This window comes from Parasteatoda tepidariorum, chromosome 4, assembly GCF_043381705.1.
Source record: "Parasteatoda tepidariorum isolate YZ-2023 chromosome 4, CAS_Ptep_4.0, whole genome shotgun sequence".
Taxonomy (NCBI): domain Eukaryota; kingdom Metazoa; phylum Arthropoda; class Arachnida; order Araneae; family Theridiidae; genus Parasteatoda; species Parasteatoda tepidariorum.
In genome coordinates this window covers 42,493,210-42,512,503 of record NC_092207.1, presented here as the reverse complement: position 1 = coordinate 42,512,503, position 19,294 = coordinate 42,493,210, and the positions used below count along the sequence as shown (strand labels likewise).

At 30.9% G+C, this 19,294-nt stretch overlaps 1 protein-coding gene across 2 annotated transcripts in view; it reads left to right on the top strand.

The window, feature by feature from the left end:
- The window catches only part of LOC107437991 (netrin receptor UNC5C), a 347,353-nt gene that overhangs the window by 295,425 nt on the left and 32,634 nt on the right, over positions 1-19,294 (top strand). For both annotated transcript variants that reach the window (XM_043038737.2, XM_043038736.2), the window contains exon 7: positions 17,473-17,724. In XM_043038737.2, coding sequence (XP_042894671.1) covers positions 17,473-17,724 — 252 coding nt within the window. The remainder of the gene's footprint in view (positions 1-17,472; positions 17,725-19,294) is intronic.

Below are 19,294 nucleotides of genomic sequence, written 5' to 3'. Positions count from 1 at the left end.
CTTGCTGATTATCTAGACTTTTTTTTTCTTCTCTTGATCAAATTCCAGATATGTTGTCATCATTGAAAATATAATTCTGTTGGAAAATAAATAAATATTCAATTTATTATGGGATACTGGAAAACAGAAGTGTAGTAAAAGGATACAGCCATTCAAAAGAGTGAGAAAAAAATGTTAATTGTATTTTTAGGGGAAATAAATACTTTTATTTAGACATTATTGTTTACATTTTTTACAATAAAACTTGAATTATTTATTTCACTAATACTCGCTAGTATTTTAGTTGTTTTCTCCATGTAAAAATTGGGGAGTAGCACATGTTTAGTATCCAAGTACAAATAATTTTGAAAATTGTCAAATTGTGTGAAATGATATAGTATTCAGAAAAAGGGGTTCGAACACTCTTTTCTCAGCGCAAATAATAAATTTTTGGCATTTGTAGCAAATTTCTGTTTATTATCTTTAAATTCGTGTGAATTCAGGAATTCATCGGCCCTTCAAAGGCTTTCCCTAGATGTTGGCACTAATTTTGTTTCCGTTTTACCATATTCATCGGTATAACTTATCACTTCTTCGATTGATTCTGGAAATATTTGCTGAAACTAAAGTTACAACATTTTCATCAATTGATAGATGAACATCAAATTTGATGTTCCTGGCATTTTCTATTAACTGTAACCAATACTAAATTTCTTCTTCATTAATATCGAAGCTCATCATTTTTAGACGAGACGGTACATGGTTTGCTGTCGAGAGAGTAGCAGATATCCCCAAGAAGTTTCGATGGTAATATAAATTAAACTAAACTAAACTCAGTGGCGCGACAGCCCATAGAGGGCCAAGGCCTATTGTGTCCATCTCAGTTTTCTTGACCTTGGGCTCTCAGTTTTCTTGACATTGGGCTCTGGGGTGCAGGAGCAGATGTTCCGGTTAGGTGGTCAGTCGAACGCGAAACCCCCAGTGTTTAGTTCCCAAGCATGCTTGGTACTCATTTATTGACCCACTGAAGGGATGAAAAGCTGAGTCAACCTTGCCCGGCCCGAGGATCGAACCCAGGACCTGTGGCACGGGAGCGCGAAGCGCTACCACTCAGCCACCGGGCGTCGGTAATATAAATTAACAAACCAAAAAACAATATTCTCCTTATATTTTATTGGAATTTCAAGTTTTTATAGTCAATGGTAACTGTTTAATTTTACACGACGTTTTAAAGAACTCGTCATACTCACAGCAATAAAGATTAGGTTCAACGTATATACTCTTTAAACTGGTAAAAAAAAAAAAATTCTTATGTCACACTTTCTAAACATCTTCATTCTTGTTTAGTAAATGCCTCGAAATTTTAAAGTGTTTAAATTTTTACTAACCAGTGTTCCATTTTATCTTCAAATAGACGTAACTTTCAAGCGTTAACATATTTCTTAATACGTCACCATCACGGTTTTACCCTTTATCGTTCTATTCCTTTACAAATTTCCATCACTACATTTTCAAAATGGCGAAAACTGAAGCAAACTACAAAAGACTTTTCTCCGATATCTTTCCAAGAAGTCGACTTTCCCCAGAATCCACTCTCTGAATTAAATGTTGATAAAATCGGAAGCGAAATCTGTCCTCTTCTGAGAAATGTAAAAAGGGAAAAAGAGTGGGTGGAACAAATAGGTTTTCATCTGCAATTCAGATGGTTTCCTCGAAGAATGGTTTCAGTTTGAATTTTCCTTTAAGTGAATCCACAAGAAGAGATGGGTGGTTTTGGACAGAAGACGAATCGTCCTGATTTCCATTCGTAATTTCGTGATCTAGTTTATAGAATCTAAAAGAACTAGAAATATATATAACCGTTATTTTCGTCAATTTGGTACTGAATAATATAAAAATGCATTAATCAATTTCTTCTTAGAAGAAAACGATCGCCGCTGTAGAGCAAATGTTGAATTCGTACTTCTTTTTCTGACTTTGTTTACTGAAGTTCAAATATGAAGAAAAAAAATTCATAAACTCTGCTTTATTTGATTGTTAAACAATTTTTATGGTTTTGAAGAGTTATTATTCCTAGTTTCAAATTATTAAAATTCGAAAAAAATCAAAAACATATTATCACTTTACCTGAACTGTCTATATTTTAAAAGTATTCAAAAATATATAAATATTAGGGGGGCCGGAAAGTATTGTCGTTTCAGTGCATTTGATATTTGTTATCAAGATTTTATTTTTAATCAATAATGTATTCACCCTCGTTAGCAACAACCTTTCATTGCCGGATCGAAAAAAAGGGAATTGGTTTTTAAGAGTAACAAATATTTAATGAGTCAAAATGACATTACTTTCCGGTCCCCCTAATGCAATATACCCTCTAATACTAAAAGTATTCGAAATATTATCTACAAAATGTAAACTCACTAAACAGCGGGCTTCGTAAGCGTATTATATAACATTCGAATGTATAAATTCTATTTAGTTTTTTATGGCATGATACTGCTTATAAGCATCACAACTCTGATTGATTCACTTTTGTAAATGAAATTTGAGGAGAGTTATTTTTCACCAACATTTCAATTACTGTTTTTCTGCTAACTACAGAAAAACAGTAATTGTGATGTGGGTTAAAACTACAATTCTTTTATTTTGCTTTTTTTTTTGCTCATTTTTAGTATAAATATACTTCTATTTTGAGAAATATTCTAGTGTTGGTGACACAATACACCAAATGTTAGAGATATAACAAAAATGTTAGAATCTTTTTTCAATTTTGGTGTTTGATAGTTATTTTATGAACAAAATGAAAAATACCATTTTTTTTTTTCATTTAGTTATAACACAATCATTTTAGTTATGAAAAAAATAGAAGGAAAAAAAGACAAACGGAACTTTAAAGAAAATTTAAATTTTTATTTTTTTCTTTCTCAAAAGTACGGATGAACTTTGATACAAGGAATTCAAAGAAAAATGGTAAAAATTTCGAGACATAGAGAAACGAATATTTTTATAAATTCAGTCAAAATAATAACTGTACTGATATTTTAAAAGTTGAATTACATATATTTACTCCAAAAAACTATAAAAAAGATTAAAGTAGGACAATATATTTGATTTTTTATTTGATTTCACGTTTTGCTGAAATTCTTACGTTTCATAGTCTTCCTTTTTTTTTGTATATATCTCGAAATGAGTTTGCCTATTTTAATATGTTTGATTATTCCTAATCACCATATAAGGAAAACTTTTTCCACATAAACTAGTTGCTCATCTTGCCTATCTACTTCTTTAAGAATGGATGATTCAGTCAATTTCTTGTCATAGCATTCTCTTTCTTATTTGGGTTTCAAAAAATAATTCATTTAATTGTTCAATAAAAGTTTTTAAACTTTGGAAATTTAAAAAAAAAAACATTTTAAATTCTTTAGGAAACTGTAAGTAAAATTGGTGATCACAAATATTTCCTGAAATCATGGAGAATTATCAGGAAATGCATTTGACCAAAAGAAGTTTTTTTTTATATTATCACCATATCAAACATGATTTTTTCTTGTAATATGAAAATTCGAGTTATTGAAGTTACTGATATCAAGGTTAGATTATAATTTAATTGAGAAAGTTTTAAAATTATTATTTATTTTTTCCTAAATTCTCGACATTCCAAAACTATTCTATATTATCGAAACCAGATTTTCAGAAATGTATGTTTTAGCCCACAATACACAGAACTGCCAACTACTATGCTTTTTGCAAAATATTTTATGGAGTGATGGACAATTTGAAACTAAAGCTTCAGAGAATTTTTGTTAATTTTGCTTACATTTTAAAATCCTCACCACGAGAAATTTGAAACAAAATGGCGTTTCATATGAACTTTTGTATCATTAACGCAGGGGTTGACAAACTTTTTGATCATCGACCCCTACATAATTTTTCGAAATCTCCATCGACCCCCATAAAAGTAATTTTCTGTTAATTAAAATAAAACTCTATTAGATACTGTGTTTGTACATTTATTTTATGATTTTGAACATTTATTAAAGTAATAGTACATAGTGTAACAATAGTTTTATGAAAAATATATTAATGTTGAAATATAAATACCTTAATATTTATGAAATAATAAGTAATTATAAGTAAGTAGAAATAATAAGTAAAGTAACTACGGATTTATTGCTTCTTAATCAATGACATGGGTGTGCCTGGTGTTTTTTTTTTTTTTTTTGCAAGGTTCGTTATATTGGGTTCAAAATTGGTCAATTTTAATCTTAAATCCCCTCGAAACTCCACATTTAATTTATTTCTGTTCTTAGTTAAGATTGAATTTACGTGACTGAAACCGGCTTCAACCATATAGGAACTTGGAAATGCTATCATAAATGGCTGAGCTATTTCGTAAAGTCTTACATATTTTTGCATTATATTTATATTTGTCCAAAATTTGCTTATTGTTAAATTTTTAAAAAGCGTCTTTGCTTCAAATCCCCATAATAATTCAGCAAGTTCATCTTGCAGGTTGATGTCCACGTTTTCAATTTGAGCAGAAAATGGCACAATAATCCAATCAGGGATGTCAATGTTTTCCAAATCAACAAAACGCAGTTTAAAATCGTCGCTCAATTTTTGAAGATTACCTGTATATATTTCCAAGTCTTTTATTTTTAATTGTCACATATCTGAGAAACACTGATACTCCTTCGACTAATCGACCCTTCCGGTTCGGATCGACCCCCATTCTACCCCCTGGCTCAGATCGACCCCCGCTTATGTTAAATAGACCCCTGGGGGTCTATATAGACCACTTTGGCAACCTCTGCATTAACGTGTAGTTGGCGAGGAAAATAACTTTTTATCAGATTTCCAAAACAAACAATCATACATTAAAGCATTAACTTATTTCCACCTGAAGAAGTTCTCCCAAAAAGCATACAAAGTTGCAAGCCCTGCATATAACATTATTTTTTTTAATATAAATAAATAAATTCTTAAACGTTCTTTTTAATTTTGTGAGTGCTTTTTAATAAGCTTTATAGGCACAAATAAATACTTACCGTTATAGTAATTGCATGCAAATAAACAGTACCATGCTTGTAATATTTATAAAACTTGTTCAGAAAATTTTTAATATTCTTCGTAATTTAGAAGTAAACCGTTTAATTTGGAATTTTAAGATACAGATTTTCTTTTACCAGTATCTAAAACTAATTTTGATTAATTAAATAAACTTATGCTAACCTAATTAATCACATTATTATGGTTTGCTTATAGTATATAAATTTTATTTGTGATAATAAATTATTAATTTTAAACAGCTCATTCAAAATATTAGAGACTTAATTGTCTCTTTTTCGGTTCCTTTTCAATTAGTTATTATTATGTGGCGTAACTACCACTACGATTATTAAACAATAATTGTAAGACATGCTAACTTGATTGAATCATGAGGTACCTTTTGATAGATGAAGGTTGACATAGTCGATAACTCCTCCCCCCACATTGGTGACCTTCGGACGTGATGTGAACACGCCTACTTCGATATGAACACGCCTACCTAGACAGTAACGCCCACTTCGATGGATGGTCTAGATGGAACAGTTGACTTGCTACTTGTGACTGCGACATTATCCACCTCCTCGCGCTGTTGCTGCTCTGTCTCGTCTCGATCATACACAACGTCAGCCTGCATACACTCGACTGCTAAAGGCAACACAGGAGCGACTACGACCGTGAAATTAATACACCTCTCACATTTAGCACTCAAAAACCCGGTTACCTTAATCCAGCTCTCCCGGTCTTTCACAAGTACAGCAACTAGTGGTATTTGTTCATCGAATTCTATCCCTGATAAAATTCTGGTAGGGGAGCATTGTGACGTAATTATCACTACAATTATTAAACATCAATTCACTGTTATATAAGACTTGCTAACTTGATTCAGTCACGAGGTACCTTCAGATAGATGAAGGTTGGCATTGTCGATATCAACTCTCCCCACAATTATATTAAGTTATATATTATTTTATTGTATTATTTTTTATTTCTTTATCCATTCATATAAATTTGCATTTAATTAAACAATGTATTCTTTTACATATTATTGTATATTATTACAAAATCCATAAGTTAATTCACATAATTTCTCAATCAGTAATATATAGCAGTACTTGGAGGCACAAAAATCGGTTTGATGACATAGCTGACATATTTAAACAACTCGTAAAGCAACTTTGCGCACGTGATTTGAATAAGTCAGAGTATTCAACTGAATTAAATTATATCGATGATTAGAATTTGCTCACACATTAAACAACAGAAAACAATTCTTCCATTGCTTTATATTTTATGAATTTTATGTGCTGTCTGAAATAACCTTACTATTTGAAGGCACATATCTTGTCAAAATGCATAAGATGAATTCTTTGGCTTATTTGTCCTCAATGTTCAATGAGACATTCTATACACTAATGTAATCGAATTTTATTTTGAAAAGAATGTTTCAAACGACTATGCAAGCAGTAGCAGAGTTACAACTCATCTCCCTCTATTTCAAATACTGTCTGTGAATACACATTCAAGAACATTGACTGTTGATGGAAAAAGAGTCCATCTTTCTGCTCGTATTTCACTTTAATAGCTGCTGCTGTAACTGGAAAAGAAGTGGGTTAAAAATATCTTCTTATTTTACATTTATTTTACCCAAAAGTTTTCCATTCAATTTTATTTTTGAGAGAGAGAGAAAAAAAACGAGCTCGTCTGGATAATGATGTCAAACGTCAGGAATTTAAAATTTGTGTTTGCTAGAATTTTTTATTGTAATTTTGGTTTTTTTACTTTACTTACGGTTAAGTTTTTGATAAATTCGATTAAAAAAAGTATCAAATAAATGCATTTTAGAATAAGATTGAACTATGAATTTATAACCTATTTTTTTTATCATGAAAATTAATAAAATATTTATAAATATTAGAATAATAATTTTTAAATTTAGATGAATATCGTTCCATTTAGAAATTAGGAAATGTAACCAATAAAGGAAGGAAATCATTTGGAAATTCTCTTTGGTTTGAATCATGGTTTTTAAGTCGTATACTTAAACCCTTTGACGCATAATTTTTATTAATCATAATTTCCATTTTTTTTTCATTATTTTGTATTAATTTAGGTCAAAAATATTGTATTTAGCATTTTTAATAATTAAATACAACATGAAACATCAGTGTCTTTCTCTGCATTAACTCTTTAAATGCCACGCTAATTTTACATGGCTTGCCCGTCTGGCCAAAAGGATTTTCTCAATATGTATTGCATTAATTTCTTCAAACCATTCTAGTAACGATAATAATATTAAAAAATAAAAGCTTTAAAAATTTACTCGAATTATGTGTTTCTAATAATCTTCGCTTAGTCGGTCACAGGTGACTCCAGTGGAGCTAGGAACAAACTCAGTGCCGGTCACCGGTGACCCCCATGGCATTTAACTTGTTTAAAAAAAAAAACATGGCTTACTTCCTAATAATAATTTTTTAAATTTGCACTTATTTGCAGTTTTTTAGATCTAATAGAAGCAGATATTCATCATTTAAATTTCTTTACTATACAAAATCAATGATTCAAAAATTTTTGAATATGAATGGGAAAAAAGTTTTTCAGACTACTTTTTTTTTGGATTTTATATTTCAGTACAAATATAACTTCCACAATCTAAAATATTTTTAGTAACTATTAGATTGTTTTTTATAATTAAAAAATAACACAAAATATTTTTGCTTGTAATTAAAGGGTCAGAAAAAAATATACAAAAGGAAACACCGGTGCGTCATAGGGTTAAGGGCGTTCACCCCTTAAAATAATAACGCGCAGTACCTAACCAATTCTCCGAAAAAAGCAGTTGAAAATTTAAGCATACAATTATGTACTAATTAAATCTTTACTGTGGTAAATATGCATTGGCCTAATGGTAGGAGACTGCCTTTGCGGTAAATATGCATTCGCCTAATGGTAGGAGACTGCCTCACTCTAAGTCTGTTGGCGTTCAATTCGCGACGTGGAACATTTTATTTCCCCTTTTCTTACTTTCCTTCTTTCTTTAATATCGAAATTTTTCCGTTTACAAATGTTATTAATTTAAAAATAATTCTGTTTTATTTTTTATACTTTTTTAATTAGACATTCATGATATTTAAATCATAATAATTAGTTTAATCTATAATATTTATTAAAAATACTTATTGTCATAAAGTTAGATTTTTTTTATTTATTAATTTTATTAAATATTTTGTTTTAGGAATAATAATCTGGAAATTTATTATAGTGAAAAAATTGAAAACAGAAAATTATTGTGCCTTTATTCACAGTTAATAATAGATTATTGTTAAGATAAGCAACGTTTCTCTTAGCAGATCTGTAAAAAAACATGCTTTAATAACTTTCAAAAAAGATTTCTTTAGAAGAGTTTAAGAAAGTATCAATCATATCTTATCATTTTATTAAAAATTGACGATAAAAGATGAAATGTTGTTTAAATTTTAGTTTTATAGAGTCTTAGCGAGAATTTTTCTTTATTTTGTTCACTTAAATGTGCAGAAATCTGTAAATGCTTTATTGGATTTTTTTCCTGTCTATGTAAAATAGACGTCACAAGGTTTACTTAGCGAGTAAATATTTGAAGAATGGCTTTGAAATCTAACGTTTTTATTATTATAATTACTTTATTATTTTATTATGTTTTTATTATTTTATTATTATAAAAAAAACACTATCGAGATCTAACGAATCGCTACTGAAAATATAGCGGGACTGAAAACATCAAAACCTGTTAAATTGCTGGAGAAAAAATGATGGAGTTGAAGGGTTATTATTAGAAATACCTCCAAATTGCAATAAAACTGTATTTATTTTCAATCCTGCCTTCCTCACTAGCAATTTAACTGTTTTTTATAGCATTTTTATTTTTACTTAACTTAAATATTAATTTGTGACACTTAATGTAAATACTTATTTTAGAAGGTTTTTAGAAATATACATTTTGAAATATTCATACACTAACAAATGCCTACTTGCTTTAGTGATGTAAATGTTTTCGTCGATTTATTCAGGCATAAATACCCGAGACTAACTTATTTTATTCATATTCATACATCATTTATTTTTTTTATCATTCTAACAAATCTTGAAACTTTCCGCCAAATTTTCTAGTTTTTTTTTTATTTACAAGCCAATCGCTTTCCAAATAGGCGAATCACCCCTCATATAAAAAATAAAGTAGTAAGCAGCAGGAACAACTAATCTCGGACCTCGGCTTAAACTTACTTTGCTTTTAGGTAAAATACAGCCATGAAAGCCTGAAACAAGTCAGAGACTATTACGAAGCGGCTCTAAATTATCGTTATCAGGCATGAATATCCGAGACCAACTTATCTTATTTACATTCACTTATCATTTTTTTTATATCATTCTAACTAATCTTGAAATATTCCACAATTTTCTAGTTTTTCTTATTCACAAGCCAATCGCTTCCCAAATAGGCGAATCATCCCTCATATAAAAAATAAAGCAGTAAGCAGCAGGAACAACTAATCTCGGACCTCGGCTTAAACTTACTTTGCTTCCAGGTAAAATACAGCCATGAAAGCCTAAAACAAGTCAGAGACTATTACGACGCAGCTCTAAATTATCGTTATCTGAGGCGTTATCTAGGATTTGCGGTAACTGTTATAGCTACACTTCCTTCAGACATGTTGCCTCACCAACAATTTTATAGAGATCAAACTTCTTTTTTTTATATATCTCACTTTCTTTCCCCAGTTCCATCTCAACCCCTTGTCGTTTCGTCCATTGGTCGTTTTCTTAGGTCATGACCATAAAGGTCTTAGATGCGTCATTAAGCTCGTGTATGACCACGACCCATACGCCTTTGCGGAAAAGTAATCGGCTTTTCTTCTATTTGTCCACGTAAAGCTTGATGACAGGGTGTTTTCCTTTTTATTTTTCACGTGTTTTCCCCCGGGTTTCAGAATCCTCTCAGTTTTTAGTTGCTTGGTTAAAAATAAAGGAAACAGTTTCGTTAGATCTTTCTGGAAGTTTGGTTCTGGAATACTTTAATGTTTCAGCAATTTTTATATTTCACTTTTTTTTCTTTTTTTCTTTTTTTTTGCTTCTCAGAAGTTCTTGTATAATTTGTCATAAGTGAACATGAAAAATAAAAATAGTCAATGAAATTCAATATGAAATTCTAAATGAAATTCAATTGCATACTTGTTGGGTTTTCAATCTTAATAAAGTATTGTTTTTTTTTTCTCTGCTCATTTTCAGATCTAATTACATGATTTGTTTCTAATGGTAAAAAATTAATATTTTTACTAGTGGTTAAATTAAATTAAATGAAAATAAAATTAAATACGAGAACAACCTGTTGCATGTTGAGTTTTTTTCCGGTATAAATCATTAATGAGTATATGTAACATAATTCAATATATGTAACATAATGTAGCAAAATGCAATGTGATGATGATATTATGGTTAAAATAAGGTCGAAATAAAATGTCTTTTCTTTTGCTTGTGTTTAGAACGTTCAGGATAACCCTAAACTAAAATTCTTTAAGTGTCATAAAATTTGATATTACGATTTTTCTTCAATCATGGAGAGAAAAATCACAAACATATTGCAAAGGGTAAGTTAATATTTCAATAAATTGGAATCTGATGAGCAGTTTGCCCCTCTTTCTCTATACCAAGTGACATCAAATTAAGTTCGAAGCTTTTTAATGGTTTAAATTCAAATTTAAAACCAGATTCTGTTATAAATAAGAGCAAATTATTCATTTCTAAATTGTTTGAGCATATATTTTGCTAATATCATTTCGATAGTTTTACAGTCTTATCAAAAAAGTGTGAATGCATATATCTTAAAAACTTTATTAATATGGCAAAAGTTAACAAACCCTATGCTAGATAAAGTTGACAAACCGTCGTATCACAGTACTGATGTCAAAATATCCACAGTGGTAGATCGCGTATGAGTAGAGATCGTTTGAAGTTGTGAAAACCGTGGTAGATTTTCATGGTTTCTCTCTCCTTGCAATTCAAATGATGGTTCAATATCAAACTGTCTTTCACAGTGGCTTGTTTGTTCCAATACTTGGTTCAAAACTTCCAATCTCTTCAATCTCAAACTGTCTTCCACAGTGGCTTATTTGTTCCGATACTTGGTTCAAAACTTCCGATCTCTTTTATCTCATAGTTCAATCTCAACTGTCTTCCACAGTGACTTATTTGTTTCGATACTTGGTTCAAAACTTACCATCTCTTTTATCTCATAGTGCAATCTCAACTGTCTTCCACAGTGACTTATTTATTCCGATACTTGGTTCAAAACTTTCCATCTCTTTTATCTCATGGTTCAATCTCAACTGTCTTCCACAGTGACTTATTTATTCCGATACTTGGTTCAAAACTTCCCATCTCTTTTATCTCATAGTTCAATCTCAAACTGTCTTCCACAGTGGCTTATTTGTTCCAACACTTGGTTCAAAACTTGCCTTCTCTTTTAAGTAGAGTAAATGCCTCCGAGACTAACGTAATGACTAACGTTGACTAATAACACCAAGTTGATAATAACCGTGCCTAATGGTCTCATTCTACATTTGGGTAAGCTGTTTAGCGACGCTGATAAAATAAAACGCACCCTTTGCCATCTATATCAAATTAAAATAATAAATATTTATGTTAAATAGCCTGTAGGTCATTTTTCTGATTAAATAGAAAAGGAATTGCTAAAATATTTTAATTAGTTCCCTTTGTCACAACAAAAGTTTCTTCCAGTTCAATGGTATAGTTCTCAGTTTGCTTAAAAATCCTGCATTTATTAAATGAATGAAACTAATTTCAGTCTTCAGGCTTTAATGTCAGAGAATGTAGTCTAGAACAAAAGATGTTCCTTTCACGCGAACCATAACACGCTTTTGTGAATCTCTTTAATGTCTTCGTAATTCAAGATGTTGACCAAATAGCCATAAAAGAATTTGAAATTGGAAGAAATCCCATTGTTTCTGAAACCAAGCTCCTCATTTCTCCATTGTTTGATTGTCAAAAAATTCCTAAATATCTATAAGTTTGCTTGAATAACTCCTTTTCTTAAATTTTAACTTATTTTTTACGCTTCTTTAAAATTCTTTGGCCAGTGTTAAGTTCTTTGAAAACGAGGATCATGATCTTATTTCCTTAAACTTTCTTCATTTAACTTATCCGCCACTAGATTTATTGCATTGAAGACAAACGACTCTTGACATATATATAATATATATATTTTATTAGTTAATATTTGAGGATAAATAAAATGTGAGTTTATTGGTAAATTTGCTGGATTTTTAATCAATACTTCAGTTAAATCCAGGTATCGATATCACTAATATAACAACCCTTTTTAAAGAATTTTTTTAAACGCATCTTAGTGGATTTTTAACCTAACTGTTTGACGCATAAAATGTTTAAAATTAGAAAAAATCCTATTGTCTTGTATTTTTATTTCTTCATTATTTAATTATCAAAAAAATCCTAATAACTTTTTGCTTGACTAATTCTTTTAAAATCCTCTAATTTTTCTAGCTCCTGGGTAAAATTACTTTTAAAATTTCTATGTTATACGAACCACTGAATAATGTTGAGAAAATATACTTTTTTCAATATAAAAAAGCCTACATATTTAAGTTAGGAAAAAGCCATGACTAACGGTCTGAGAGTTACATTTTAACTTACTTACCATTTAGCATATGTCATTTGGCATATTTTTATATGACATTTAACATAATTTATTTGACATTTAGCATAATTTATATGCCATTTGAGGTAACTTTATATGGCACATCAGTAAACATGTACAATACACCAAAGAAAGAAATGGACCACCCTGAATAACTTTTGATCGAATGATTTCACTTATTAGGACACAAACTTCATGATTTCTTGTGTAACTTCGAGCATACTAATTACTTAGTGCAAACGATATTTTAGAGTTCGAAATTGGAATCATAAATGCACTTTCTCTGAAGAAATTTACATTTGTTTTTGTTTTTGTACTGAATTGAATTCTTTGCTGACAATATGATCCCAAGAGATCGGACAAAAGTTTTTATATGTTTTTTATTTTTAAATATTTTTTTGTATTTTATTTTTAAATGATAGTAATCGCCTAAGTTATTTTAATCATTATTAAATCCAAATGTAACAAATTCCAAAGAGGAGCAAAAAAGTAAATGAATTGCTTATTGTTGATTTCTGGAATTCCAGCTTAGTATAAATTGTGGAATAAAAGTTTCAAAATTGATTTTGTTAAGATTTAGTCTAGGATAAGAGAATTGGGGGGATTCTTTTGATGGGATTCGAGAGATGCCACGAACTTGTCTATTGGAAGAGAACAAGACAATTCCATTCCAATGCCCCGGTGTCCCCTTTTACCCTTGGGGGAGAGGGAGCCATATCGGAAGATGTTCCACTAAATACCAGTGATTCACTGCATCGAAAACTGGCAGTAATTGATTCTGTAAAAGAAAGGAACCGTGAGGATAGTTTCCCTGCAGATCATCTGTCCTTTGACTCTTTATATATTGATTCAAAAATATTTAATTGAAATATCGAAAATTAAAGAATAAATAAATAAAATGTGTGTATGACAGATTTTAAAATATTTTGGTGCTAATTAAAAATAATTTTTTATAAATATGTATCTTGATATACGACGTGTATTACAATCCTTTGAAAAGCCTTTTAAAGTATTTTAAGTTATGAAATCTACCATTCTGACGAATACTGAATGAAATGATATTCAGCCTAAATGCAGGTTTCCACTAGAAACCTAAATGTCTTTTTTTTTTGGTGGAAAAGTAGTAGGATTTTCAAAATTTTGCCTACCATAGAGAAATGGCCATAAACTTACACTTATATGCTTATAAATGACTAAATTTATAAATCTTTGTTTATAACTACAAATAAACTCCATGAAACATAAACAAATGCATAACCCACGAAGGAAAACAGCTCCTCAGTCTTGGCCTCTCTTCTTGACCCCGAACAAACCTTCACTGGTACCCACATTTATACAAACAAGGACCTATATTCGTATTTATTTGTTTATTGTATTTTCTGTTCATATCAGCTGGTGGCCGCACAAATCTTAGATGGAAAAATAAATGGAATTTAAATGTAAGTTGGTGAGAAGAGATACTTTTCTCGGACTTATAAAGGGTTACATAAGATATCTTGTAATCTGAAGAGGTATTACAAAGAAGGGTATTAGTTTTAAAAGTCATACTAGCAGTAAATGGTTGTATAATGAACTATTAAATTGTTCACTTTGCTTATTTTTGACATTATCGTATTATAATTGCAACTGCCTGTTAAATACAGTAAATTTATCTAGATTTAATAAGATCGAGTACATATCTGCCAATCGTAGTGTTACGGTTGGCAAGATGAGTTCTTCATAATTATCCGAATTAGTTTATTATTTAAGTAAGAAGTTGAAACTCTGGATCAATAAAAAACGATAATTCTCATTTTTGTGGTTTAGAAGGCAAACAGATTTTAATACTCCACACATATGACAGAGATGAGTAACTTCTGTGAAAATTAACCAATATTGTGTTGCTATCTCAACACAGACTCGTTCTATCTAAGCGACACGACAGAGATGTGTAGTTTCTATGAAAAGCAACTATTATTGTGTTGCTGTCTCTCAACAGAGACTCGTTCTATCTAAGCGACACGACAGAGATGTGTAGTTTCTATGAAAAGCAACTATTAATGTGTTGCTGTCTCACAACAGAGACTCGTTCCATCTAAGCGACACGGCAGAGATGTGTAGTTTTTATGAAAAGTTACTAATATTGTAGCTGTCTCTCAACATAGAGACTCGTTCTATCTAAACGATACGGCAGAGATGTGTAGTTTCCATGAAAAGCAACTAATACTACTATTGTGTTGCTGTCTCTTAACAGAGACTCGTTCCATCTAAACGACAAGGCAGAGATGTATAGTTTCCATGAAAAGTAACTAATATTGTGTTGCTGTCTCTCAACAGAGACTCGTTCCATCTAAGCGACACGGCAGAGATGTGTAGTTTCCATTAAAAGTAACTAATATTGTGTTGCTGTCTCTCAACAGAGACTAGTATTATCTAAGCGACAGGACAGAGATGTATAGTCTATATGAAAAGTAACTAATATTGTGTTGCTGTTATATGTATAGGTAATATTTATAGGTATTTATAGGTTATTTATATTTACAGTAAATAATATTGTGATGTTGTTGTATTACATAAAATATTTATAGGAAGGATTAATTTTTTACTATAACCAAATTTGGACCTGATTATATGACACACATAGTTGGAATTCACAATATTCCAACTATAACTCCACATTTCATTTTATGTACCTATCTTACAGTATATAACAGAAAAAAATTATTAGAATTTTTTGAAAAAGAACACTTTTTTTTATCTTTTATACCAAAAGATCACCAGTTTAGTTTAACTTTGTCGCGGTACTTTTAGTAAATTTGAATGAAAACATTGGACTATTTTTTTTAGCATGGTCTATCAGCATCATTTTGAAGAAAAAAAATATATGCTATGCAGTATTTTTCTGAATCATTTTGGAGATAATTTCTTAAAGTTATTTGTTTTTGTTATTGTTTAATTTTCGTACTTGTTTACAAGCTTTAATTCGTATTCTCTAGAAAACAAAAATTAAATAATTTCAACTTTTCAAAAAAATAATAAAAAGCTTTTCTGTCCATTACGGAGCATTCAATATGAAATACTTCTACACCTACTACACATTTCTTGTCATCATACAAACGACGTTATTCCTTAAACGTTCTGAAAATATCTGCAATTTTTATTTTACTCTTTTGACGGAAACAAAGGTATTTATTACATCACGGGCCATGTTACTCCCAGAAATTGGAAACGCCTTGAGCGTCAAAATCCCGTAGGAACAATTCATTTAATGAGTTCGATTCCCCCCATTCCGTTCGAGTTACGTTCGTAACTAAGACGCCTTTGGATAGTAACAGAGAACTGCCCCTTTCCCGTCGGTTAAACAACGGAGGCCTGAAATCAAAGCCTATTTCTCCTTCACAATCCAGTTAACTCGACTATGTTACCAGAAATCGAATCACTTGCCTGTTCGAAATGAAAACAGGAAATGCGATGTCACTATGTTTGCCCAACGCCTTTCAACAAAGCCGGATTAAATGTTACACGAGAATTAGTTCTTATGTTAGGGTGGTGCCCCTTGAAGAAATCCAGGCACGAATGTTTTGCCACTAATTAAGAGCCCGAAACAAAGTTGCATTTTGACTCTTTGCTTTAATGTTCTTTTTTTTTATGTTTCTTCTTTGGTCACTTCAAAATGGAGGGTGAATAAAAAAGAATGGAAATGGTATTTGATTCAGATTACATTTTTTTTTCGTATCATGACCTATCACTAGCATAAATACTGGTTCTCTGTAATTAAAAAATGGTAATTGCTTTTCTAATTTATCTTATTTTTAATTCAACCATGAACTTCGCAGTTTTGTCGAGCTTTGTGGATCAGAAACTCTACTGAGAAAATATAAGCTTGCAGGTTTTTATTACACTAGTGTCAAAAGTTAAGCAAAATTGTCTATTTATACCCATGGTAAAAGTATGCTTAATTTTTTTACAGAAGTGTACCAAAATACAATACAATTAAAAAGAATAATTTAAGTCGCTAATATGAGACAATTACCTAATAATATCTTAGTGCAGTAACGACAAGTCGCCCATATGAAACATAATTTGAGATATTAGCGCATCTTTTATCCCTTAACCCTTTGACGCAGAATTTTTATTAAGCACATTTCTCATACTTTTTCATTATTTTATACTACTTTAAGTCAAAATAAGTAAAAAATATTATATTTAGCATGTTAGTTACCCTTTTGTATCGATGGCAGCCTGCACACGTCTCGGGACATTTTTCCATTAGTTTTTGATAGGTGATAACCATAGGAATTGACTACCATGCGTAACACTCATATAAAGTGAGTATTGGCAATGAGAATCGTCAATTTGGCTGGCTACACTATCTGCTATCCAATTTTTTTAAAGTGTTCTATGAAATTTAGATTGTGGGTAGATCCAGTTTTTGAACACCCACTTTTTGTCACACTGCATAAGTTTCGATGTGTGAGCAGAACGTTGAATCATCTGGAAGAGAAATGAATCTTCCGAAATAATTACCTTAGAGCCCAAAGAACACAGTTCATGGTTCAGAATGTCCACATACATCTAAGAATTAATGTTTCCAACCACTGTAAAGATCCTAGGATAAACCACGAAAATGACTGGCCTGATACTCTATTTTAGGTAGATGTCTGGATACTCGACGTCAGACAGTGTATCGCAAACAAACACATAGATTTATAATTTTATTCTGTGTAGAGATCAATAATGAATTTTATGTTTCTTTTCAGATGTTATACCTGTTCAACCAGACTTGACTCAAACAGCTCTTGGAAACGGCCTCCAAATTAATGGGGGTTTTGGCGAAAAGTTAGTTACTCCCCTACTTTCTCACCACTTTCCGATTCCTCCTAGTCCAGCACAAAGTAGAGCTCCTCTATTAGATGGACAGCAACAACAGAGGTCATTGACGCCTAGCTCAACGGGAAAACCACCTCACTCAGGCTCATGTCCCTCTGTAGTTTCGTCTTCAGCTTCCACTGGTAACAGCACTACTTCACTTATTTAATAGATAAATACAGTTTTTCGTACTGCATACCAAAATCTATCGAATAAATGCAAATTGTTGCTAAATATTTTTTAAAACAATGAGCCTCTCTTGTAGAGGGTGTGTATTCTCAATCTGTCTAAAAGAAATAATAATACAGTAAAAAAAATAATTAATGAAAAAATTATAAATAAAGAATTAATGAATAAAATTTATTTAAAAGTTTTTTTTGAAGTCTGTCTTGTCTCAAGGGAATATGTTCTCTATCTTTCCAAAGAAATAAATAAAATAAAAAATTATTTAAAGCTTGTTGAAAGTTACTTTAACCCAGCCTATGATAGAAAAAGTCAAGGTTAAAGTACCTTAAATTCGAAGAAAATCTTTTACGTTAAACTCAGGGTTTCCCAATTGGAACAAACTTTAAGGGATAGTAGGGAACATCACAAAGATTCAAATGTGCGTAGCAACCCATGGTCGAAAATGTCTTCGTTCGCCGCTAGGTGGTATGGTTCACAAGAGCATTAGAGAGTATGGTGGACTGGTTCCCTTTGCCACCACGCTCTCCTGATTTAAACAGCGTGGATTTATTTCTTTGGGGCGCACTAATAAGTGCTGTGCACATATGAATTCTGATATGGATCTGGTTTCAAGAATCGTCTGTGCTGCTGTGGATATACAACAGAATCCAGGAGTATTTGATCGAGTTCAACAATTTAAGGCCTAACGGTGTAACGCATTATGAAAAGGTTGAACATCTTTTGTGACATTTTCACATATCAGCTACAACAGCACATGGCAGGCAAATGTAAAATCTTTGACCAATAAATATTTCAGATGATCTCTATTTTGTGTCTCTTTGTTTCTTATACCTGTCTTACTACTTTCCCATGACGCTTCCGACCCTGGGGTGCTATTCAGCTCTGAATCCTTGTGATGTCTCCTACTTCCCTTTAAAGTTCGTCCCAATAATTTTAGGACACCCTGTTTACGATATTTTATAAAGATTTCGCTAAATTTTAAAACAGACAAATACTTTAAATATTTAAAAATTAGCCAATTTCGCGAAATTTTTCCATTAGGAAAGTTACGACTAATTGTCAAATTCTGCGTAATTTTATGAGCCCAATTGTGTCCAGTGCAGGAGTAACTTTTCAACACTACTGAACTGCTCTCTTTCATTTATAGATTTATTGTTATCTTTTTGATATTCAATTTTCTTTTAATGTGCCTTTGGAAGTTTTAAAAAAAAAATGAAATTTAGTCTCTTTTTCTTTTTACTAGCTAAAGCGCACACGTCAAACTACTCCAAAATTGCATACATTATTGATGCATACATTATGATTCTATAATTGCATACATTATGATTCTTCTCTTTAAAAATAACTTTGTACTTAGTTTGTTTGCAAACTTTTCTACCAGAAAGTACATTTTAGCAGAAAAGTAAAGAAATAAATAATTTTTTATCACAGGATTAACTATTTATTTGACTTTTAATGTCATAAATAAGTTAATAAGAGTGTTAAGTATAGCTATCATACTTTTTCTAACTATTTCTGACAAATATA